The sequence below is a fragment of the Theropithecus gelada genome, chromosome 4 (genome assembly GCF_003255815.1).
Source record: "Theropithecus gelada isolate Dixy chromosome 4, Tgel_1.0, whole genome shotgun sequence".
Lineage (NCBI taxonomy): Eukaryota > Metazoa > Chordata > Mammalia > Primates > Cercopithecidae > Theropithecus > Theropithecus gelada.
Genome location: NC_037671.1, coordinates 168,643,897 through 168,670,652, shown reverse-complemented (window position 1 = coordinate 168,670,652; position 26,756 = coordinate 168,643,897). Strand labels below are relative to the sequence as shown.

At 39.7% G+C, this 26,756-nt stretch overlaps 1 protein-coding gene across 2 annotated transcripts in view; it reads right to left on the bottom strand.

Annotated features, from left to right (window-relative positions):
* Positions 1-26,756, bottom strand: part of PHACTR2 (phosphatase and actin regulator 2) — a 307,383-nt gene that overhangs the window by 76,067 nt on the left and 204,560 nt on the right. Inside the window, exons 3-5 of one of the 2 annotated variants that reach the window (XM_025383546.1) lie at positions 11,845-11,925; positions 7,033-7,191; positions 583-822 (exon numbers count right to left, since the gene is read on the bottom strand). In XM_025383546.1, the coding sequence (XP_025239331.1) occupies positions 583-822; positions 7,033-7,191; positions 11,845-11,925 (480 nt within the window). The remainder of the gene's footprint in view (positions 1-582; positions 823-7,032; positions 7,192-11,844; positions 11,926-26,756) is intronic. The other variant, XM_025383547.1, reaches the window with a different exon arrangement.

Below are 26,756 nucleotides of genomic sequence, written 5' to 3'. Positions count from 1 at the left end.
AGTGTAACTTTCCATTCCACTGAAATAGTCTTCACTGCAGTAGAAAGTGGTGCAGTGCAGCTGAAAGAAGTGACATGAACCCTTTGTCATTTATCAGAAGGGAGATGACTATGGATGCTGAGGATTTAACACATTAACATCCAGCAAATATATCAAAGTTATAACTGTCACTTTTTTATATGCAAACCTAAGATATTTTGAAAGAAAATCCAAGCCAAAAAGCCACCCACAAACTCATATAGGTAGAAGGTCAGTCAATGTCTAAATAATGTTATATCAGATCATTGACATTCATCAGGCATACTACTCCCAGTATCCTTCAACTGGTGCTGATAGTGGATATTCAAGATGAAACCAGCATGTTCACTCAAAAACTAATGAGGTGAACTATTCAACGGGTTGATTTTCCTTTGGTAGAGAGCAACAAAGGAATCTCCTGGGCATTCTTTGTGTCAAAACTGAATCTGCTGGTGTAATGTCCTAAGACACCAAAAGCCCATCACACCTAGAAGAAACAGTTAGCCCCATCCCAGAGCTAAGCACCCTAGAAGTGACCCCATAGGGCACTAGCGGCATACTCACCAGCCTCTCGGGTCGTGTTTCGGCTTGTTGGCTTGGGTGGAGGGTCGGGGGCCTGCTTACCAGGAGCCTTGGTATTTTTTTTAATGGGAGGCACTTCGTCACCTTTGTGGCTGGCCCCAGCAGTGGCCCCTTTTGGAGGCACAGGTGATTTTTTGGGTTTAGGTTTGGGTCTAGGCTTAGGAGGAGCAGAAGGAGGTAGAGCAGGAGCTGCCGGTGTTTCAGAGTGGTTTTCAGTGTTCTCTATAAATGAGAAAGTGAACAGAAGCAGACTGATACAGACACACACCATATAAACACGAGGAGCAAGACGTGACGATAGTGACACAAAGCGTGGCTGCTTGGCCCTTGGGAACCAGCATGGAGTTCTGCACCAGACAGAGCACAGTTTAGGGTGAAAACAAAGGCTGAAAGACAAACTGAGAAGTGTTCTCAGGGTACATGAATCACCCTTTAATAAAACCGGGTTGTACAAACTACATTGAAGATATTCGGTTGAGGATGTGTGTAAATTGTTTGCAAGTCAGGGGCCTCAGTTCTAGCCTTGGATCTGGGGTTGCTGGATGACGATGTGGGCGTGCAGTGCTACATTTAAATTGAACAAACAATGATTTGAGAAAGTTGAAGGCTGCTGGAGAGTGGCAGATGAACGCATTACAGTCACTGCTGTGGGGTGAGGACTGACAGCTGCAGTAACTGCTGGACTCATGGTTACCCTCAAGAACTCAAGCCAGATCCATCTGAAAGGAATCTGTGTTCAGTTTTGCTGTGGTCAAAACTCAGTTATTTTGTAAGCTAAGAGAGGCTCTACAGAATCTTTTACATGAGGCAACAATGCACTTTGGAATGAATCATCTTCTACTAGCAAAATTTTCTAAAGCTTTCCCAGTACATTGGCAGCTTCCTGTTCTACAATAACTTCCTCTGCCCTTCCCTTCCTTTCTTTTCTTTTTTTTTTTTTTTTTGTGTGTGTGTATGAAAGAGAAGCTCAAAAAAAATTTTTTTTTTTTTTTTTTGAGATAGGGTCTCTCTCTGTCACCCAGGCTGGAGTGCAGTGGCATGATCATGGCTCACTGTAGCCTTGATACAAGTGGGCTACAGTGATAATCTAACCTCAGCCTCCTGTGTAGTGAGACCACAGGTGTTTGCCACCACGCCCAGCTAAGTTTTGAATTTTTTGTAGAGATTGGGTTTTACCATATTGCCGAAGCTGGTCTTGAACTCCTGGGCTCAAGTGATTTGCCCCCCTTGGCCTCACAAAGTGTCAGGATTACAGGCATGAGACACCATGCCTGGCCTTTTCAAATGCTGTCACAACTATAGGTATAACTAGATGGTGCTGAATCTAGGAAATACTTAGGTCTCTTTTTTAATGTAAACCAAATAATTATTTTTGAAAGACAAAGGCTAAAATTCATCCAAAACTCATCCCTAAGAACAGCAGCTCCTCACAAGGTTTTGTGTAACTGGAGGAGAAAGAGTACTAGTTTCTTGTTACTGAAAGACAGTGGAGATGCTGAAGGTTCATTCATATATTCACATCTGTATTTGTTCTAATAGTGGCTGATGAGAATTAAACTAAAATACCATTCTGGTCCAAAGAGCTAAGCAGCATTTCTTTAAAAATGGGGCACGATAAAAAACATTAAACCGTGTAAAGACAAGAACAAGCCTTAACCAAGTCTGTCCTCCCATAATTGAATGATCAAGAAAGAGTTTTAATATTGTAATATATTGCATTTTATTATTATTTCTATTATTTTGTTCCTTATCCTAATGAGTGTGAAGTATGGAATTCTCTTTTTTCAACCACATTCCCCATCAATCCACATATATAATTGCATATGATGACTTCAGTTACAATAGGTAATCAATAAACCTTTACTTTTAAAGTTCACCTTTGATGCTGCTTCAGCCACAAAATCCTCTCCTGTCACTGTGGCCCAAGTTGACTTCTTCTGCCTCTGAACTTACTTGGGCTTATTGTGTGAACAACTTACTCAACATTTATCAGAAGCTATTTTGTATTTTTGCCTTTCTGTTTATACATCTTGTCTCCTCAACTAAGCTGAGAATCATGTATATTAATAGTAATGGCCCTCTTAACTCAGCTGGTCTTAACCAGGCAAGTATAAATCACAAAAGTCAGTTAGGTTTGAGAATGATACAAGTTGATACACACCTAAAACATTTAATTTTGACTTAAAATATATAAATATACATTAACTTGCCAGTCTTCTGACATATGGCTGAAGTCTATTCTTTAAATACATCTTTGTAACTTTAGCCCCCAGCATAATACCATGAAGTATGGAGACTAAGCCCAATAGTATCATCCATAGTGAAAGTCAAACTGATCTGTAACACATGGCACCTTAATTCTCTTATATACCACAAAATCCATTCATGTGTTATCCTCTCCCTTCATAGCACGTCACTGAGGGGTATTTTTCCTTTCTGCCTAAGGCTTAAAATTCTAAGGTATACAGGAAGAAGAATCCAGCTTCTGGGTTTGGGAAGGAGGAGATGGTTCACCAGATTGGTTGGCAATGACAAGACCTACTAGGGAGAAAATGAACACACTGCAAACAGACTTTCTCCTGGCTCCTTGGAGAACGCAGTCAACTCCTCTTGACTCTTTGAACTCTACCAACCATGTGTGAACATTTGTCATTCTGGTAATTCTTAAGTTATGTGTGTGCGTGTGTACATGCATGCACACGCAGGGACATATGAGTATGCAAATAGCATAATTTTTTGACTGAATTATAAACTTCTGTCTGAAATTTAAAATTCCATCGAACACACTGCTTTACACACTATGTCTATTCAATGAATGGGACTGACCGTCTAATAGTTATTGACACACACCTCAGTAGAAAACAGATGCTTTAGTTGCAGCTGGGAGGTAATGAATTAAATCAAGTTGTATATTTTACACTTACCATGTGATCTGAAGACCTGATATAAACTGATGGCGTATAGGAGTATTATCATTTCAAGAGAAGGTTAAGAAAGTCTGCCTAGTCATTCTGGCTTGATAAGGACGCTAGGCTTCCCAGCAATGACGTCTGGAAAACAAGCTGTTTCCCACACTTCCAGGCTTGGCTCCTTTGGACACTGGAAGGTTTGAGTTCAAGGATACTCAGAACAAGCCTGGGGCTGCATGTGGTCTTCACCCTGCCTAGAATGCAATTCTCACCCAATTCCTCTGCTTCATTTGACTACCTCCTTCTTGTTTCCTTCATGTCTTAGTCTGTAAATATCTTCCTCCCAGAACCAATGTTTGTCCTCGCTGTGAGCTCCCTTGGGTTGCTGTGCTCAGGCCTTCTATGGTACTTCGCATCTTGCATTGCAATTGCCTGTTTGCATTCTGGTCTCCTCACAGGTCACGCTCTTAGGGCAAAGGCCATTTTTCATTCACCACTCTTTTCCTGGCCCCTAGTAGAGTCTCACCCATGGTAGACCTTCACTATTTGTGGAACAAGTAAGTGTCCACCACTTGTTATTTCACTGAAGATTTTTTTATAATAGCTTAATAAAAATAATGTCAAGCAAGATTTCTTGTAAGAGTCTTATAAGATTTTATAAGAATTCTTATAAGATTATTATTATTTTCTTTTCTTGAGACCGGCTGTCACCCAGGCTGGAGTGCAATGGTGCCTGACCTCAGCTCACTGCAACCTCCGCCTCCTGGGTTCAAGCAATTCTCTCTGTCTCAGCTTCCCAGTAGCTGGGATTACAGGTGCTCACCACCACGCCCAGCTATTTTTGTATTTTTAGTACGGATGGGGCTTCGCCATGTTGGCCAGGCTGGTATTAAACTCCTGACCTCAGGTGATCTTCCCTCCTTGGCCTCCCAAAGTGCTGGGATTACAGGTGTGAGCCAAAAGATTTCTTATATTTAATACCAAGTTTTGTTTAACAGGGAGCAAGTCAGTTTTTCTGCTCTTATATATATAAAGGCACTTACTGAGAAAGAATAATGGGAGACCAAGAGCCCCAAAGACCTTAAGGAAGAAGTCTCTATCTAGTATTAGGCAGAGGAGGCCCAAGACCACCATACCAACTACAGAATCAGGTGCCTTCAGGAGCCCCAGAAACGCCCAGAGGGCCTGGGTGGAATCTACTCACAGAGCAAGTGTGAAGGACACCATGTGCCATTTGTTTTGCTTTCTTTGACGGTGATGTTTCAAATATTAAAGTATTGAGATACTGTCTTATGAAGAGATATAATACACATCTAGCGCTCTAAAGGCAGATGATATGGTTTTGCAAATATAAGCAAATAGATGACAGAATGCTCTTGAATAAGTTGGCTTCATGCAGGAGGAAAGGGAGCACTGTATCCCAAAATAAAGGGTGAATTAAGATCATGGGATGGTGGGATTTGCATGGTAGTGAGTTCACACAAGCAGTGAGACCAAAAGAGGAGCAGAGGCAAAAGTGAAGCTTGAGTTGGTCTTCAGAATTAAAAATGTGTTTTTCTAGAGAAATAAATTGTTACTTTTGTCATAAGGCATTTTCTAATTAACATAATACACTGTAATATTAGTTATGTGTGACATTCTTTTCAGTCTCAGGAAGTGGCTTCTATACCTAGTGCTTCTCCTGTGGCTCTGGTGTGTTCTCTTTCCACACAGGAGAGAGCCGCACTGCCTCATTAGTGGTATGTCAGCATCCAGCACTCCCAGCTCCTTCCTCATGTACTACTAACCAAGCAAGAGGCTCTCTTGGACCTTATCAGACAAGGACGAATTGAATGTACTAAGTCTAAGTAAAGAAAAACATCTCTCAACTATTCATGGACCCATAGATCTGCTATCTTCTTTCAAGAACATCAAGGTCTGTTGGTTAATTCATATAAAACTGTCAGGAACTTTTTATTATGTTGATAAGGGAAACACTTCCTTTGATGTCTGGCCAGTCCGGTGACGACTACCCTGCACGGACCAGGCACCAGAGATGGCACTGTTACGTAATACAGGATGCGATTCTGGGATGTGAGAAGGCTGCCAGGGACAAACCACAGATGGATTTGAAATTCAACAGTCTGGCGAGACAGGACAGAAAGACTTAAACAAAAAACATCACTACTTGCGTTAATACTTTCAGCTGAATCCCACTAAAATTTATGTAAGTCTACTTTCTTTTTATGTTCCAGGAACATTATCATTGAAAGTATTAGTTAATTTCATAATTTGTGTACGTAAGCTTAACCAGAGTCCGTCAATGGAACAAGGCAAGATAAAGTCCTTGAAATAAAGCAAAATAATACATTTCCAACAGATTATTTACACAGGCTTCTAAAACTTTCAAAGGCTAATATATATGCAAATAATGAATGGCTATGAACTTCCAGAGAAGATGATTTTAAGTTACAAGGTGTGTTTAATAGGGCCATCAAATACTCTTTTTTCCCTTTCTCTCTCAAGGATTTGGGTCAAGAACAGAGGAAGAGAATTCACTTTCATCAGTTTCTAAGAGTTCAAAATGCCCACAGAACACGCACTAGGTTTGACAAAATTTTACCATTCAACTTAGAGACACACATTATAAAACAGGAAATAGTATATTTCCTAAAGATTCCTTTCTATGCTGCATGGAGGCATCTAGAATCTCCCCCCAAAACCTCTCCTTATAGAAGTTTCTTTTCATGTTTGGAGGTTCCTATGCAGTGGTATCATCACAGCAGTGGTATCAAGATGTCATCAATCCATAACTAGGAATTTGTGAATGTTCTGGGAGTACCTGATAGACATGTATTTTGCAGGTATCTCAATCTACTGTGGCATATTCACTCTAGGAACCAAGGTCTCTAAAGAAGTCTTCTGGGAATAGCATAATTGCCTCTGGCACATTTTGAAGTTTCCAATTGCACAGAGGCTGTGGGAATCAGGCAGCAGAGCAACCACAGTCCATGGCATCTCTGGGAGCTATTCCTGGGTCTCTCTCAGAAACATTTGGAACCTACGATACTGGACATGTGGATGCCACCAGCCGAATTCCCACTGCTGAAGACAGTGCTGGGCTGAACAAGCCATGTGGGTTTTGATATTCCTCCATGCTGAACTGCTCATGGGGCCAGTTGTAACTAGCAGAGAAAGATGCTCAGATTTCTCACTTTCATTATGATCCTGAGACAAAGCTCCTAAGAAAGGATAATCTTCCCAGACATCTTTAATGATTAAAGAGGTCGCCCCTTCTGATTATTACTTTTAATTAACATTTATTAATAATTAAGAAAATCAAATACTGTGCTTATAAAATGGATGTATCTACCTGAGAAAATCATCCGATTTCACTTTACTAGTTATCATTTCTTTCTTTTTTCCATTTGTAAACCTCTCCTCTTCAGACTGCTGGTTTTAGAGTCACTAGTTGGAGCCTAAGTGCTGGTTCTAGACATTGAGCTACACTAAAGTAAATAATATGGGTTTCTCTTTATTTTACCTTTCTTATCTTCTGCCTTTTCCTCCAGAGGTGGTGTTTTTTCAGAAACAGAGCCATTACCTTCTTCAGACTTTACTACATTTTCCTCTCGGGTAGATTCCTCTCCGATGGGTATCATGTGCCCGTTTGAATTTTCAAAGTTAACTGTTACATCTCCATCTAAAATGGGAAAGAAACACCTAGATGTCTAACTTGCTGGCTTTCTTAAAAACAAGTTTTCCAGTTACTAGGATTGTAGAATTTGGATTCATGTTTCAGTCCCTGGGAACCAAATACACCCTGCACTGTTTCACCAGTTTATTCAAAACAAAAGAGCTAGAAAATCCTCAGACTTGAGGAAAAGCTGCTACGGAGGGAATATCTATGCATTATTTCAAGACAATAGGAATGATCATCCTAATTATGCAATATCCCAGGGCAGCAGAGTCCCTCTGTTCTGGTTCTTAGGTTTGGCTGAAGTCAATACTTATGTGTTTCTTCGTCATTCAGAAATAAAATGGCGAGAGGAATAATCTGGAAAATGGAATAAACATTTTACAAGCACCAAAAACACAAGGTGAAGGCAAACACACAAATAACATGAAATGTAATTACACATACAAACAATAAGTGGGAGAATATGAAAATTTCCAAGTACTACTGGTTCCAGAATATATTAAGTATATGATGTGCTAACTTCACACAGTAATATAACTTCTACTCTATATTCAGGGAAAAGACGATAAAAGGCTATTTTTATTTTTATTTCTTTATTTATGGAAAGATTAAAGTATACTCAGGTAATTATTATATATAACTAGCCAAAAAGTCCGTAAGTTGTCCTAAAAATAATTTGAATACATTCAAGAAAAAAAAGCACACATAAAAAAGTAATCACAAAGGAATTTTTAAAAACTGTAATGGATACAATGTTGAATATATATCTAAATCATAAATGACTAATTTTAACTCCCGTATTTCCATAATTCCTGGGGGTTTCTAAAGTGAAAGAGACTTTGCAGAAACATTTAGTTCAGTGATTCTTGAAAAGATTAACCCTACTTTATATTTGGAAAATTTTAAGAGGCTTTGCTACCACTGTAAAAGAAAAATTAATGAATGGAAGGTTTGCGCAAACCTAAAAATCTGCTTAATTAGAGCTCTTCCTATTTTTACTACTCTTATCTTGGCAATCATTATAAAACAGAAACCATTTCCCAAATTGTCATTAAATATGATTGAATTGTTTTGGCTTAACAATAAAATCCATTTGCCTTCTGAACAAACAGGTATGACATTTTAATACATCAACCACATATCATGAAATTATGTCATTTTTAGAATGAAAAAGCAATCGTTGCTTAGTCATATAACTCCCAATAACCTATAACTGAGTCCTGTGTAAAACTAAAATAAACAATAATTGAAGGTAATGCCATTACAAGTAAATCTCAACTATTTTAATAAAATTAAAGTAAGAATTTTTTAAAGACTATATGTCAAACAAAGAGAACCCAAATGATTCTTAATTCCTATTATTAAATCCCAAGAAATTAGCTATAAAAAGGAGAACACAATATATCCAGATAAAATAAAAATGAAGAATCAAAAATTCCAAACAAAATAGAAAACCACTTGCTTATACATAAAAATCTTCAGTTTTTAGGTAACTCAAATATAAATTTATCTTTGTTTTCTTTGACTTTAGTTGGTAATAAAAGTATATTGAAGTCATGTCAATGACAATTTAATTCTATTTTAAGCATTATTATATTAAAATTCTTTAATTAAATAACTTATTTATTAAATTTAGAAAAACCTAGAGAGAAATTTTAATAGTCATGACACAAGAAGAAATTGGATTAGCACATGATAGAGAGAAATAGTCAACAATGTGGAAAATACTTACTTTGAGGCATGAAATAAAGCCAGTTAGTATGAAAATAATTGTAGAAAAAAGAGACACATTTGTGATAAATATGGAATTCAAGAACAAAACAGAGGGGAAGTAAAGTTATTAATTAGTTGGTGTGTATATTGAAAAGGTTTTCTAGTATTGAGTGTTAAGGAAGTTGTTTTAGAATTAAAATAAGTTAAATCCTTGATATAGTGTATGTGTGTAAGTAAAATACAAGCAGAGCAAAGGAAAGCAAGAAGGTGCTGAGCTGAATGGCAGGTGACAATAAGCGGCCCAAGTCAACACATCTCACGGGAGCAAAGGAAAAAGAAAACTCACAACGTAGTTATCAGCTTAAAGTAAAATGAGAGATAAAGCACAAACAGGAAAAGGAGCACGAGGGTGTTTGAAGGGGGTCACCTCCTTCTAGTAAACAGGTGTAGTGGGGATATATTATAGTTAAAGGAAGGACAGATAGAAAGAGAAAATCATGTATGACCAAAAGGCAAGTGATAAAAGTCCACAGTGGGAGAAAAGGAAAGGACAGTGCACCGGCAAAACCACCTCCACACCCTCATGTCAAAAGCTAAGGGAAAAGATGGAGGGAAAAAAGCAGAGGTAAGCAGCAAACTTGTACTAGATCATAGACTTCCCTGGAGAGAAGACGAATCACTGAACTTTTAGGTTGAAGGTATGTTTGGATGTAAAAAAGAGAACCTAAAAGGAAAAATAGTAATAACTGGGAGAGTATGGGACATGATGGGATGGGGTCAAACTCAGGGTAGCTAGAGGGATTTTTAAAGTCTATCTGGCTGACTGAATAAAGGGCTTGATGGACAGACACTGTCAAGAGCAGAGGCAAGGTCAAGAAGATCAAGGCAAAGAACGAATCTTCACTGGCAGCAGAAAGAAGGTTGTTACCAAGAACAGCAGCTTCTAGTCTCTCAGACTGAAATTCTCCAGATAATTGCTTTTGGGAAAATTACAGAAAACTATTTTCTCCAGCCCTCAGCTGAAAAGGAGAAGGTCCCCATTTACCACTGACATCCTCAGGAACATTCAACCATTAGATAATTTCTACAGTTCTAGAAAGGGAAGATGCAAAAGCTGCAAAGTAAAATCTAGTAGTTTATGACTTCTCAAACATTAAGCCTATTCTTATATTATGTTAGGTTAAAAAAAGTTTTGTTCTTTTATGTTTTAAAACTTTTACTTTCCACTGCAAAAGTTAAATAACAAGATCAGAGAGTCAGATTTCTGAGAAGTATATGTTGGCCCAAGAAATTATAATCTATGAGGCAAACAGTTTCACTGATTAGGCAGAATAAAAATCATTTCTTTAAACTGACTCTTGCTACTTGGTTTTTAGAAAGAGCAAATTCTTTTTCTACCTACAAATTTTAATTAGGAAAAAAATATGGGCTTTGAATCTTCACCTTTAAACCCATTAACAGTTTCAATCATAAAATTTTCCATTTTGTACTTTCCTTAAAATATTTCTAAACAAATGATGCCTAATAAGTGCATTGCCCCATCCCATAAAGCTGATGGCCCAGTGTTAAGCTTTCAATGGGTGTATTATTTCTCTATTGCCTTCAGATACATTGGACAGGGGATGAATTTTGATATTGCAAGTCTACTTTTAAGTTTCAAAAGTTAGAAATATGCATTTTTAACTCTTAAAAGTCTCAAACAGGAAATAAGTAGCTTCAAAATAATAGAAAAACAGAGAAAACATAAAATTCATTCATAAAGTAGAGTAAGAAAAGTTTGACAGGTCAGAAATTGAAGTAAAATACCTAAAATTGCGAGGGCTTAAGAAAATGCTACTATTCACTCCAGAGTTCTCTATTTTCTTTGAATCAGGAGAAAAACAGGAAAGCATTTTTCAGCTCCACTCTGGAATTATTCAGATGCTGGAAAAAGCATGTCATTTTGATTTACAAATAGCGAATGCCAAAAAATGTTAAGTCCTTTGCAAGGAACATATATCAGGAAAACAGCTGTATTATTATTTCAATTTCAATTTCAATTCTAAATTAAGAGCATTTTATTTGTTCCCATAAAAGTACAATAATAATACTTTATTATTACAGTAAATGTGAGGTGAAGGGAGGCATGAGATAAATCAACAATGTTGCAACAAAATGTCCTTTAATTTTAAATTTAATAGTGGAAGCGATGAAAATGATTAGGTATTATTTATTTGGAGAAATAACCAATGTTAGTGTCTTCTTTTGAGGGTCAGTACCAGTTTCTATCTGATCTTTGTCTTTTCTGAACAAAGTTCCTCCTTGGGAGGATAGAGAAAAAAAGAGAAGATCAGAGATAGGGGAAAAAATTAGAAATAATCATTGCTAGGGAAAGATTCAGAGAAATGAAAAGAGAACAATACTGCAAAATTACTTGAGAGAAGGCAGAAAGCAGGTTAGTTTAGTCTGCCTATTCATGCTTTATTGATTGTACATTTCAGTGTTATTATAGAGTGCAAAGGACAACAGGTATGTGTGCCTTCTCTCTTCTGTTTTATTGGTAGTCTTAAGAAACAAAATAGCATGAACCAAGCTAAAACTTTGCATTTACTCAAACACATGAGTTTCATGTGAATAGAAAGACTGAAGCTCAAGAATACAGAAGAGAAGGAGCCGTAAGCACTTGTATCTCATCTGTATCGGCCTCGGATGTACCTTTGCAGAGTTTTAGGTTTAGAATGACATATGGTGACGGATTCACCAGGAAAGTCACTAGAATTTTGTAATACTTCAGATTCTCTGCAGCTCACAAAGGCATCACCAATGGGAGCAAGGCTCTTGGAATGCAGTAATCACTGCTTTACCTTACAAAGACCATGATCATTTTAAATTTCAAAAGAAAACAAAAGAAAGACCAAAGAATGAAGGACCAAAATATTTAAAATGTATGATTAATTTCCTCACCTTGATCAGGCAATTCCTTAAGAACTCCCCTTCTTATCAGCTCCTCTCTACTTTGTCGTGTGGATATCTTCCTTTCTAATACTTTTAAAAAGAACAAGCACAAGTAAGAATCAAGTCATTCCTTAAGATAATTATGAAAAACATTCCAAGTAGAATTGAGCACATTTATTCTGCTCACATGAGGGCTCAAACTCGTTTTCTTAGTTGCTTAACAAAACACATGATCAGAGTTGAATCAACACAGCTATGACAAAAGCAAATGGCTGCAGCTCATGATCTGAAGTCCAGCCGCCATCCCTGGTCTTTCAAATGGCCACCTTTGGCCTGGCTTCCAGACATATTATTCCATACCAGCTAGAGAGCATAAAGGCTGCTTCTAACGTTGAAGCTAGAAATGCCGCATTCTAAAACATATGATTCTATGGATGTGCAGTGTATGTAGAAGTTATGTATGCTTACATTAAAAAAACATAAACATTCAGTAAATATTCTGGGTAACCCATTTGCATTCCAGGAAAATGAATTATTTTCTAGTGTTTTCTCTCTCACTCCATCTATTACAAAAGCCCAACACATCATATTTCTATTACTCTTTCTCCTGCATTCTCACTAATTCTGGAGAGTTCTGGTATATTACCTGACAATCCCCAGGTCTTAGGAGGATGGAGAAGGCAATTAAGAATAATCAGCTTTCAGCCAGGAACAGTGGCTCATGCCTGTAATCCTAGCACTTTGGGGGGCTGAGGTGGGTGGATCACCTGAGGTCAGGAGTTCGAGACCAGCCTGGCCAACATGGCAAAACCCCATCTCCAAAAAATACAAAAATTAGCTGGGCATAGTGGTGGGCACCTGTAACCCCAGCTATTCAGGAGGCTGAGGCAGGAAAACCATTTGAACCCAGGAGGCAGAGGCTGCAGTGAGCCAAGATCCCGCCATTGCACTCCAGCCTGGGCAACAAGAGCGAAACTCCATCTCAGAAAAAAAAAAATAATAATAATAATAATCAGTTTTCACAGACATGTAAAGTCATGGGAATCTTAATATTGGTTCTTCTTCTGGAAGAAATGTAAACTCCTGGTAGAACTTCGAACTGGGGCTTGGGAGCTTAGTAGTGTTCTCCTGAGTGTGTATAGTATTAAATCCTGTGCTCTACATGTCCATGCAACTGCAAAGTCCATTCCTCACTTTCAGGGGCCAAGAAGGTGCGTAAAATTAACACGTGGTCATGTCATCTCCTAATCCTGAGTCAACATTTCCCAAAGTGTGTTCTGCAGAACTCTATTTCCTCCAGACCCTCTGTTCAAAAATGTACTTTGACACAGCAGCGAAGGGCCAGATAAGGAGTCTAGAGCCCTTTGAAGAGCAGGAAAGCTACACTGTTAGAGAACAGGCAGCTACAGTAGCATGAGATTTCTGACGCTCCCCGATTCCTGCTCCTGGCCTCATAATCTGCAAATCCTGGAACTACTCTAGACAACATCATTTCAACTAAACTAAAGCCATTACCCCAAACCAGGCCTTGACACATCCAAAGGGAGCAACTGATAACACTAAGAAGACATTTGTGATAACACTAAGAACATGTTTGCTCAGAGGCTCCAGGGCCTCAAGCAAGGACACTGATAGGAGACAGGGTGGGAGGACGTGCCCTGGGCAGCCAGCTTTGTAGTAAGTGCATGAAAGTCTTCCATAGGTGTTTCCTAATTGCATGCACCACAGAATAGCAACACTTAGTTTCTTGAAGAACCTGGATTTTTTTTCCTTTCTGATAACTAGAAATTGTTTATTCCTTTTTAAATCCTGGTTGCTAGAAAGATCAGAGTAAAATTGGATATTTGACACAGACTTCATATGACAATTCGTGGATGGAATCTGTTTCCTCCTTCTCTAAAACCTGACTTTATTTACATTTTATGTACAATATAGAAGCTCTTTACTGTAAGTTTTGTCAAACTTTTTTTGGATAGAATCAGAATAGAAACAAACAGGAAAATGAGTGAATGAATGAATATATGGTCAAAAGAAGGACAATGAACAGCTTATGGGTTTAAAAGGAGACATACACAGAAGGCTTCCCTCCCTTTCTTTGGATTTCTCACTCACTCCATTCTTCCCTGCCTTCCAGAAGCAAGTAACAACAGCTCACTTAAAGGTTAGTGATTTCAGTGAAAAAAGTTAACCAGGCAAGTAGTTTTTTTGTTTGTTTGTTTTTTGTTGTTTTTAACTGGGAGTTCTATTATGTAAAAAGAGTGCTGTTATTTAAATACAGTTTCAATTTGTTCAGCCTCTGGTCCAAGAGGAGAGAACGCTTATCAATGCAGGAAGCCAAAGAACACCCACAGTGACAGGTGGGACACTGCTGGGATTTTGCAGGTGCTTTAGAAGGACCTTGACCACTGTAGCCTCCCAGGGATTGTAAAAACCCATTCATGCTTGACTGGGCTCTGAGGAGTGGCAGGATTCTGTAGACCTCCTCCAACAGTTGTCTTGGACTCCATTCCTGGGGACAGGCCCAGAGATTCATGGCTGTTCTGCCCTAAACCTGAGGATGAAGGTGGCAAGAAGGCAAGAGCAAGTGCCTCTGGCTTAGGGATCAGGCCACATTCTCGCAAACCAAATGCACTGCCAATTCAGAATTCAATCATTGTGGCTGTCTTCCTAATCGGCCCTTTGCTCATAAGAAACAAAACTTTTACTTGTTTGCTGCTTCTTTAAAATTACCCAAAACACAAAATGGCTACCAGAAGTCCTGGATTCTAGTCCTTGAATTTCTATAACTAGTTGAGTGACCCTGGGCAGTCACTTTAAGTTCCTGGGCCTCTAATCCATTATCTGTAAAATAACGGACAAAATTCAAGGATCACTAAGGACAATTCATAAAGCTCAAATGCTGTGTGATCCTGTATCATTAATCGAGGCTGTCTGTAATCTCTGCTTCGGGCACCTTTTAAAACGTTCATTCTTGCACTAAAAAATCATCCGATAGCCTGGAATATACCAGGTTTCTTATTCTGCCTTTCCATTATGGATCCCGGAGGATTCTTTAGTTTTAGTTTTGAGTTTTCTTTTGCTTAAATTCTAATTTAGTCTCAGCTAAAAATTCCCCCTTTCTTCCTTGTAAACTAAAAATTCCCCCTCTTTTCTTTCTTGTAAACTCTGGAGCTTTGAAGCAGCAGCCTTGGCTTCCTGCCAAGAATCAAAACCAACAGCTTTGTTCTTTTGCTCTAATTCCTATAAACAGGCTCTGATAGGAAAATGCCGTTGGCTATTTGTTTGGTCTTTGGCTGAGAGCGTGTTTAACACACAATGCGGATACCTGTGTACAGGGCCAATGAGAACAAACTGCAGGCGACTGAGCACGGAAAGTATGTTGCTGGGGCACAACATTCCAACCACCGCTCTCACAGCAGTACAAGTATCTCATTCTTCACCTTTTAAAATATTTGCCTCTTGTTTATATAGTGCCTGCATGTTTGCAGAGCACATTCACTGGACACTTTTCCATGGGCTCAGAGGGGGTTTGCATTGCAATGAATCTGAGAGGTCATTCTAGTCCAACACACCGCACAAAGCAGGCGCTATCTCAGAATATTCCTGAGATGTGCTCACCTGCTTAAAATCATTCAGAGGGAAGATGCTCACTTTAAGGCACAGCCCACTTCAGTGTCGATCACCCACATTTTGAGGAAGGTACTCCAGAGAAGGAGTCAAATCGCACGACCTGTAACTTCTGCACATTAGTCTAACCCAAGCTCTCTGTAGCTGTGGACTAGAGTCAGTTGTTTGTGAGCAGAAAACGGCATCAGTCGGCTCCAGGTCATCACTGAGAGCCTGCTGTTATTGCAGCCTGCTTGAATCTGATCCCAAGTATCCCACCAGCTGCTCTTTGACTTTGAAGCTCACACCAATCTATGCACAGAAATCTATGCACCGATCTATGCACCACAGCTACAGCATAACCAAGATACTGCCAGGGAAGATGCTAGTGGGGCACGGGTCGCTGAATGTAGCTGAATACAGTAGCTAAGGTGTCTCCATGAAAAGTATTACCACCAGTCGAATAAATAAATGGCCCATGGCCTGTCACTTTTATCCCAACTGGAAAAGCGTAAGAGCTTTTTTATACCAAGATCAAACAAAGCCATGATTTCTGCATCACTCTGCATTGGGCTAATTGACGTTTTGACAGTTCAATTCTGATAACAACAGTGCACACTCTAATTCTCTCTGGGAAGTGAAGGAAGCACTGCCCTGCATTTTCCTGACTTCATGCTTATACTCTGGTAATCTTCCCAAAACTTCCCATGGCTGCTCATCTCACTTCCAATAATCTCTGAACTCACCGCAGCACCTTACGCTGTCCCTCCTATCACGTGCCTGGCTCCTACACACTTCCTTCTAGCTTTTGGCTTCAATTCCTTGGGGCCCCGCTGCTTCTCCCCTGAGGCGTGGCCCCCTGCATGGTGGCCTCTGTCCTTCCCAGGAGGCCATCTCTCCAGACACCTGCTAGACTCACTCCATCTTGTCCCACAAGTCTCTGCTCAAAGGTCACCTTAGTAGAAGTCCCTTCCCTGAACTTCTGGTATAGAATGGTTATTCCCCTTCCCAACTTTATCTCTTCTTTTCGGGCAAAACCCATCATCACCTCCTAACATATGTAAGTATCATCTCGTTGAGAATCAAAATTCTGTTTTGCTTACTGCTGTGTCCCCAACGTTTACTTACAGGCTGTTGGCTTTGTAAAAATATGTGTATTTGTTGAATAAAATAAAAGAAAATAAGCTAATCATGACAACGGTATTGTTTCTGCCCCTTCCCAGTCCTCGATTTGGGATAAAGGAAGTGAGACTTGTGGCAAAACCTTGAGGGACAAGAATCTTCTGTCTTCTCCCTCCTTAATTTTTGGCTGGAGCAGTCCTAGGGAAAAAAATCTCAACCTTCTGTCCTATGGATAATCTGAAAAAGTCTCTGTATGCACTGAAGAAGGGAGCTCACAGTGTGTAGATGACAAACACCAGCAACTAGCAGGGTGAAGTTCACGACTGGGCTCCCCATAAATTAGAAATGATTTATGATGTCCTTCTGGGCATGGAGAGGTAGCTGTGGAGCTGCACTCAGGAAAAGAGGTTGGAGCGTATGCCGCTGGCTTTTTTCTGCAGATACTTGGCCGGGATTTCATATTACTCTGGAAATATCTGTGAGAGTAAATCTTGTAGTCAACAAGTCACTTGTGTTTTTCTCTGGCGAGGAAAGAAAGTCCTAATTCTTAATTCTAACACCATTTAATGACTGGACAAAATAGAAGAGCAAATAGAATACTATTAAATAAGCGTGCCATGTTATCTTCTCAGTTCTGAGTACTGAATGGCCTCGCTGTAAAACTGTGACAGAAACACACAAAACCACTTGTCTCGTGTTGAAAGTGTTCTACAAGAGCCTGGCTCGGCTTTGCCCCTCTTCAATAGCAGTTGCAGAAAACAGAATGTCAGAAAATGGTCTGCTTTTAAAAAGATCTTCACTAAGGCAGAGCTAAGTCATTTAAAGAAACAACCATCTCAATGCCACCCAACAGGACATTTGCAAAAACCTTCCAAAACATCCCAAGAATGTACGGCAGAGATACAAAGCCAACATCCCCACCTAAAAACACTCAGGGGTCTGGCGATTTTTTTGTTTATCTGCTCCAACCACTCCCCTACTAAAGAATTCTACAGTCTGTGGAACAAGTTGGACTTGGAACGGCAGCCAAGCTTTACAACCGGTCCCAGCGAACCATTTTTCCCGTCACTTTCCTTCCATCTCTTTTTTGCAAGCCTAGCATTAAAGTCAAACTTCTTGCCATTTCCTAAACATCTCTTGCAGTTCTTCAGCTCCATTCCTTCACATATTGTTCCTTCTTCCTAGAATTTAGACTGTTTCCCTATCACCCTCCGGTGAAATCTACCCTAAAATTTTAAGTCCTCTTCACACAGTAGAGCTGCATGGAGATCTCACTATCCTGATGGGCTAGAACTTTGTGTTCCAAAAGCACTTTTAACTAACTTCTCTGTGCCTCAGCTTCCTCATTTGCAAAATGGAGAGATAGCAACTACTTTTCTGGTTCTTCCGGAGACTAAATAGGTTAAACCAAGTAAAATACTTAGACCAGTACCTAGGATCTAGAAAGCATTCAATACATATTAGCTATTAACTATTATTTCTGTTATAGCACTTACTAAGTTGTTCATTACTAAATTCATGTGTATGTGACTGCATATTCACATGATTCTGGTCTAAGCCTTTTGAGGGATGTCGTGCTTATCATTTCATTCCCATAATGCCAAAAGTAATATATTGCACAGAGTAGACATTGGGGACCTAAGTCTTTTTGAGGGGGAAGGAGGGAAGGCATGTCTAGCATCCTTTTCTACTTTTAGAAATGACCCTCTTGACATTTTTCCTTTGGGAAACCACATTCCCCCTCTCTTAGTCTGTGTCATTTGTATAAGGTTAACCTCATCCCTGGGCACTAGGCTCTTGGGCTCCTGGGCTTATCCAATCAGAGCGCGGTATCCGCCTGGCACTGGTGACTGGTTCAGAGAGGGACACCATGCTTAAGTTGCAGAAATAAGATCCAGGCCCAAAAAATGTGCTGGAACAATAGGAAAGCAAGGCTTTCTCTTTCTTCTGGAGCTGTTAAAACCAGAAAAATATGAGCAAGAGTGGCTAGCGGCCACCTTGCCTCCACAAGAGAAGAGTTGAAGTTAACAACAACAACAACAAAAGCCAATAGAGAGGAAATACAGACTCAAAAGAGGAAGCGAGACAGGTTCCTAATGAGATAGCTTGTAAGCACCTGGATCCAACCATGCCTGAAGGTTGTCTGCCCCTGGATTTTTCAGTTACATGAGCCAGTAAGTTCTCTATTTGATTAAGCTTGTTATGATTCATCAGCAGTGAAGAGCCCTGACTAATCAAAAAGGTATCAAATAAAATTTTTTTTTTTTTGAGACAGAGTTTCGCTTTTTGCCTAGGCTGAAGCGCAGTGGTGGTGTGATCTCGGCTCACTGCAATCTCCACCTCCCAGGTTTAAGCAATTCTCCTGCTTCAGCCTCCCAAGTAGCTGGGATTACAGACACCCACCACCACGCCCAGCTAATTTTTTTTTGTATTTTTGGTAGAGACGGGGTTTCACCATGTTGGCCAGGCTGGTCTCGAACTCCTGACCTCAGGTGATCCGCCTGTCTCAGCCTCCCAAAGTACCTGGATTACAGGCATGAGCCACCACGCCCAGCCTCAAATAAATGTTTTTAAATTGAATTTTCTTCCACTACTCACCACAGATTCTCTAGGTTTTTGAGGACAGAAAAATGAAAGGAGAACTAATATAGTCCCTCTTTTACCCACTCAGGAGTTTGAAACTTGGTCAGGACTTAAGAAAGAGGAAGATGAAGAGATCTGTGTTCCTTCCTCCTCTTGGGAAATTACTGTCACAACTTCGCCCAGAAATCTGATAATAATCATCTATTTTTTATGTGCTTGGAGAACATTTTCCTTTTTATTTTCTACCCACTATCCCTAAAAGATAAGCTAAGCAATTATTATTATTATTATTATTGTCAGTTGTTTTCTTTTCAGATGGAGTCTCGCTTTGTCACCCAAGCTGGAGTGCAGTGGGGCCATCTTGGCTCATTGTAACCTCTGCCTCCCAGGTTCAAGTGATTCTCCTGCCTCAGCCTCCTGAGTAGCTGGGATTACAGGCATGCGCCACCATGCCTGGCTAATTTTTGTATTTTTAGTAGAGATGGGGTTTCGCCATGTTGGCCAGGCTGGTCTCGAACTCCTTAGTCATTCTCCTGCCTCAGCCTCCTGAGTATCTGGGATTATAGGCGTGCACCACCATGCCTGGTTAAGTTTTGTAGTTTTAGTAGAGATGGGGTTTTTGCCATGTTGGCTAGGCTGGTCTCAAACTCCTGACTCATTCTCCTGCCTCAGCCTCCTGAGTAGCTGGGAATACAGACATGTGCCACCATGCCTGGATAATTTTTGTATTTTTAGTAGAGATGGGTTTTTGCTATGTTGGCCAGGCTGGTCTCGAACTCCTGACCTCAAGTGATCCGCCTGCCTCGGCCTCCCAAAGTGCTGGGATTACAGGCGTGAGCCACTGTGCTGGGCTAAGCAGTTATTTTTATTGTCCTCCTCAGATAAGGGTATTGAGACTTAGAGAGGCTAAATACATTTTCCAGTCACACAGTAAGAACCTGGTTGAACCTAGGTGTGTCTAACCAAAAGACTACTGCTTTGTATTCTCCAATCTGAGTTGATAATTCCAAATATTCCAACTTTCCCATCAGAGGTACACTGCTTTCTGATTTTTCTTAAGAAAGCAGACAGCAGAACAACTTTTTAAAGTTAATTTTAAATGGGTATTTTTTAAATGGTAGTACATTCTCACAGAGTTCAAATTATAAAAGGATACAGTGCAAATTCTCACCCTTGCCCTACCTCCCAACTATTAGACTTGAACCTCAGCCTTACTCCACAAGCAATTCGCCACTGTGATTAGTGTCTCGTGTATCCTTCCAGACATGCTTGAACAAATATTCATTTTATTTTTTCCTTTTTTGTTTTTTACATAAAAGGTAGGATATTTTGTAATGGTTGTTTTGTTTTTGTAAAAGTATCGGAAGTGTGTGAACCACAGCAACTCCATCTTGAATAGAGGCTGGGTAAAATGAGGCTAAGACCTACTGGACAGCATTCCCAGATGGCTAGGGCCTTCCAAATCACAGAATCAAATAGGAGGTCAGCACAAGATACAGGTCATAAAGACCTTGATGATAAAACTGGTTGCAATAAAGAAGCTGGCTAAAATCCACCGAAACCAAGATAGCCACAAGAGTGACCTCTGTTCGTCCTCACTGCTACACTCCCACCAGCACTATGACAGTTTACAAATGCCATGGCAGTGTTAGGAAGTTACCCTATATGGTCTAAAAAGGGGAGGCATGAACAATCCACCCCTTGTTTCGCATATAATCATGACATAACCATAAAAACCGCAACCAGCAGCCCTCAGGGCTGCTCTGTCTATGGAGCAGCCATTCTCTTATTCCTTTACTTTCTTAATAAACTTGCTTTCACTTTACTTTATGGACTCCCCCTGAATTCTTTCTTGTGCGAGATCCAAGAACCCTGTCTTGGGGTCTGGATCAGGACCCATTTCCCGAAACAAAAGTATGTAATAGTTTATAAATTTCAGGTAGTTGAGGTCACAGATAAGACGGAGGTGGGAGAGGGAAGAGGTGATTGTGTTTGACCTGTGCAAACAGCAGAAGCCAAAATCACCGTTGTTTCCAGAGGAGGTAAACTGGGAGTGGCCATGGGAGCTCAGCCCATGGGGACCTATGGTTCTTATTCCTAAGGGATAAAGGTCCAGGATTCAAACAATGAGTAAGTCCTCAATCCCAGAAGGGCCAGGAAGTACAAGCAATCTCAGGAGAGTAATTAGAAGCCAGGATTTGAGTGCTACGTGTAACACCGCCTGTCCTTCCTCTTCACTCGGGCTCTCGCAAACTCATGAGAAACACAAATGCCTAAGACAGGTGTTTTTGAATTCATCTAGTTCAAAGAAAAGCTTGCGTGTTTCCATTTCCTGTTTCTTTACACTAAAAGATGGTAAACCTAAGACACAGTGACATCACAGAGGGGACCAATGTTTGAAATACAAATAATGATAATCATCCCTAGAGAAATTACATTCTAACCCCATACCAAAAAGAACAGGCTAGAGAACTGATTTTAGAGTGAGTCTGGCGGCCAGGCGCGGTGGCTCACACCTATAATCCCAGCACTTTGGAGGCCGAGGCGGGTGGATCATGAGATCAGGAGATCGAGACCATCCTGGCAAACATGGTGAAACCCTGTCTCTACTAAAGATACAAAAATTAGATGGGCGTGGTGGTGCACGCCTGTAGTCCCAGCTACTCTAGAGCCTGAGGCAGGAGAATTGCTTGAACCCGGGAGGCAGAGGTTGCAGTGAGCGGAGACTGTGCCACTGCACTCCAGCCTGGGGACAGAGTGAGACTCCGTCTCAAAAATAAATAAATAAATAAATAAATAAGTAGTAATGAAGCTTTTCAAACTAAAAGATCAGAAACAACAGCCATTGGAAGAGAAGCTCCAGAGAGCCAGAACTTCTAATACCCTTCTCCATGATCTGCTGTCAATCTACACATTTCAGGGATTCAACACCTTTGATCAAGATGGGATAACATCTCTTTTCAGCAGTCAACAGCAAGCAAGATTAGATAGAAAAGAAATCTTAGTGACACTAAAGTATCCTAAATGAAGACATTCCCATTCATTTAATTTTTTTTTCTTTTCTTTTTTCTCTTTTTGAGACAAGGTCCGCTCTATCACCCAGGCTGGAGTGCAGTTGCGGGATCTCAGCTCACTGCTGCAGCCTCCGCCTCCCGGGCTCAAGCCTTCCTCTCACCTTAGCCTCTCAAGTAGCTGGGACTACAGGCATGCACCACATGTCCAGCTAATTTTTGTATTTTTTTTTTAAGAGATGGGGTTTTGTCATCTTGCCCAGGCTGATTGTGAGCTCAAGTGATCCATCTGCCTTGGCCTCCCAAAGTGCTAGGATTACAGGCATAAGTCACTGCACTGGTCCCAACTCATTTAAAGACCTAATTCTATTGCCCTGGGAAAAAGGTGGCTGAAATTCTTCTTATCTTAGGCTGGTCTTTTCAGAGGGGTCATGAAAAAAAATGTGTAATCTTTTTTTTTTTTTTTTGAGATGGAGTCTCCCTCTGTCGCCCAGGCTTGAGTGCAGTGGCATGATCTCAGCTCACTGCAACCTCCACCTCCCAGGTTCAAGTGATTCTCCTGTCTCAGCCTCCTGAGTAGCTGGGATTACAGGTGCCCGCCACCATGCCCAGCTAATTTTTGTATTTTTAGTAGAGACAGGGTTTCACCATGTTGGTCAGGCTGGTCTCAAACTCCTGACCTTGTGATCTGCCTGCCTCAGCCTCCCAAAGTGCTGGGATTACAGGCATGAGCCACCGCGCCTGGCAGTGTAAAAATGTATCATCTTTAAAAGCCTATTTTTTATTGAGTTGAGCCATGAACAATACATAATAAAACATCACCAACTCAGGTAGGTGGGGATAACCAGTGTAAGTTATAAGAAGATTTGAGTAGAAATTTCCCCAAATCCATGTTTATTACTTTCATTATACATATCCAATCAGACCAGGTTTCTTAAGATGATTAAAAAGTTTATTTTCTGGAGCATTCTTCACATTCTCTCCACTACCTACCATCTTGCCTGCACAATAGAGAGCACAGTATTTGTAAAGAACAGTATTCCTTTGGGAAAACTGGTCCAGGCCTAAACTAAAGCAGGAGAGATAAACTACACCTGATTCCTGCCCAACCCTGCAGTGGTAGGAAAATGGGTAATTTCAACTAAAGTTTTCATTTTCTAAGATAAACACAAAAATTGGGTTTGGGGAAACGTAACTTTTCACTGTAGCTGAAACTGTAACACTTAAGGTTTGATAGCAAAGCTAAGTTTGTTCTTAGACATTACCCTCTCTTTCAGTAATCCCCCCTTGCCACTCCATGTTTCAAATATTCTGATTACTAGGGTAATACCAGGTTCTCATCCTTCTTGAAGTTTTGAAAGGCTAAAAGTGTAGAAGGAAGAATATATTCCTCTTCATATATACTATATATTTTATACAATAGATTAGAATAGACTGGGCTGGGTGTGGCAGCTCACACCTGTAATCCCAAAGTTTTCAGAGGCCAAGACAGGAGGATCTCTTGAGCCCGGAGTTCGAGACCACCCTGGGCAAAATAGTGAGACCCCCCCATCACTCTAAAAAAATAATAATAATAAGATTTACTTTAAAAAGAATAGACTGCTGTATACCATATAGACATATATATAATGTATGTAATTCTTAAGTGGTCTAAAATATATTATGTGTAGAAGCATTCTTGCATAATATTTACAGAAAGGTATAACATAAATATTATTCCTATACAATATTTATATAGAAGTTCACGATGTTATATTACATTATATATAATAGAGTTCTATATAATACTTTTATATAGGATATATTCCAGTCCTTTTAAGAATATACCTTTGTGTTCAAATCCAGACCCTGCAAGTTATTAGTAGGTGATCACAGGCAAACTCCCCAACTTCTCTGAGCCTTTGTTTCCACATGTGAAAATATATGCACTAAAACCTAGCATGAATAGACATTAGGATGATTAAAATATCTTGCAGGCCAGGCGCAGTGGCTCACGCCTGTAATCCCAGCACTTTGGGAGGCCGAGGCGGGCGGATCACGAAGTCAGGAAATCGAGGCCATCCTGGCTAACATGGTGAAACTCATCTCTACTAAAAATTAAAAAAAAAAAAAAAATAGCCGGGCATGGTGGCAGGTGCCTGTAGTCCCAGCTACTCGGGAGGCTGAGGTAGGAGAATGGCATGAACTCGGGAGGCAGAGCTTGCAGTGAGCCGAAATCACACCACTGCACTCCAGCCTGGGCGACAGAGTGAGACTCTGTGTCAAAAAAAAAAAAAAAAAAAAAAAACTTTTAAAGGTTTTGACATAAATTACAGACCAAAGAAATTGGAGTTTTTTCTCCTCTACTTTCCATTTCTCCTGTATATGTTTGTATATTCCTTGATAATAATCCACCAATATTTTCACTTTCACATGCTTATTGACCTAGAAGGCAGCATAGTAGAGGGGTTAAGAATGAAAACTCAATGCAAGGTTCTGAGGATTAAATACTGGCTATGCTTTGCAAAAGGCCTGGAACTTAGGGTGAGTTACCTAACTTTTCTGTGCCTTGCTAGTTTACTCATGAGTAAAAGTGAGATTATAACAGTAATCTGCATCATAGGGTAACTGGGAAGATTACAGGCATTTAAAACAGTATCACAGGCTGAGCAACACAGTGAGACTCCATTTCGACAAAAAATTAAACAATTATCTGCACGAGGCAGGAGAATTGCTTGTACCCAGGAGTTAGAGGTTACAGTGAGTTACGATCGTGCCAGTGCACTCCCGCCTGGGTGACAGAGAGAGAACCTGTCTATAAAAATTTATTAAATAATTAATTAAAACAGTACCTGACACGTAGTAAAAACTCAATGAGTTATTTATCATTATTATTAATACCCACATATCTTTTTCTATATTAAGTTTAATTATAAGTAAAAATTCAAATGAGTAATAGAAATATATGTTTTAAACTTTTATTTAAAAAAAAAAAAACAACACTTTACTTCGCAATGCTACACCTACAGAAATTACCCAAATTACCCAAAGGGAACATTTTCAAGCCTCATGGGGTAGTAACTAATTTGAACTTTTTAGCATTGAATTGAAATGAAACACTCGGAAAAAAGAAAAGACTACCATATGCCAGCAATATATCACTATCTTATTTAACACAGGTGATTAAACTTTAATTGAAGTCAGTAATGTTTTGCATTTGATTCATCTAAGGTTTTTTTTAAAAAACATTACAGAGGGTAAGTGTAGGGGGTGGAAATGGGAAGTTGTTGAACGGGCACAGAGTCTCCATTTTGCAAGATGAAAAGGTTCTGGAGGTCTGTTGTACAACGATGTGAATACACTTAACACTACTGAACTGTAAGCCTAAAATGGCTAAGATGGTAAATTTACGTTATGGATTTTTTTAAAAAATCAAATTGTAAAATATTATTGGACTATAGATTTCTATAAATGCTGAAATGAAAAATAGATGAGAAAGAATTTTCATCATGATAATGCATGAGTTTTCTAATAATTTTCTAATATCTAGTCTTCTTTACAATCATGTTTTTTATTATCTTGTATTTTTGTAGGTAGCCTCTTATACCCTGTCTTATAGGTACTAAGTAAACACTTATACTTTGGAATAAAGGAAACTTTGTAAGTACCAGTTTCAAAAGTTAGAGTGTAGGCTTGGGAATCAGTTGGAGAAATCTTCGGACAAAAAGTGTTATAAGTCTAGATGAGCAAACACCTAACACAAAAGAAGTAAAAATTAAGATTGCATCTTATATTCTAAGTGAGAAACAAATCGGGAAAATATGTAAGCCAAAAAACAGTCACTTTCCAGGACTTAACCCTCAGTGATAAGTACCAGATTCGTATCACAGGATGAAAAAGACAAAACAAAACCACAAAGGGAAATAATATGCAAAGGAAATAAAATAATGGACTTTCCTGACATGAATTCTCTGACCCAGGCCAGAAGGGCTTCTGTAGTACCTTTAAAAGTGTTTAAAGTGGCACCACTCCAAAGGAAAATGAAATTAGGAAATTATCCACCCAAGCAAGGGATATAAACAATCGGATCCTCTCTTAAAGCAATACAAACCCACTTTGTCTCAACCCAATGGAGGCCTTATTTAATTAAGATGTGGGTGGGAACAGTGTTCCTTTTCTCCACATCCTCCTTAGGAATCAAATGTGATGAAGAAAAAAGGGAAAGCAAGTTAACAATTCTGCAATTCATCCTAATGCGTGTGATTTTAAAAATGTGTCATTTGTAATCAGAAATCAGCAAAATCAGTAGCATCCATGTCTCATTTGAGAATGTTTTCACAGAATGCTCAGTGAAAATGCCTTGCTTATCTGAATTCACTAGAAAAGCCTAACTCCCCCTGGAAAAGACAGGAGGCTTGAGATACTAGTCAGGTCTGTGGTGCAACCCATTTAAATCCAGAGCTCGGCTTGGATTAAACACAGTATCCCACTTTCCAGAATGTACAGGAAGCAAGGGAGACTCCTCAACTCCATTTATAAAAAAAGATTTCATGGTTTTATTGATCTGTAAGAGGTAGGCCCTGATGGTTAGGCTCTTTATTGTGCAGCTGGGCTATTCTA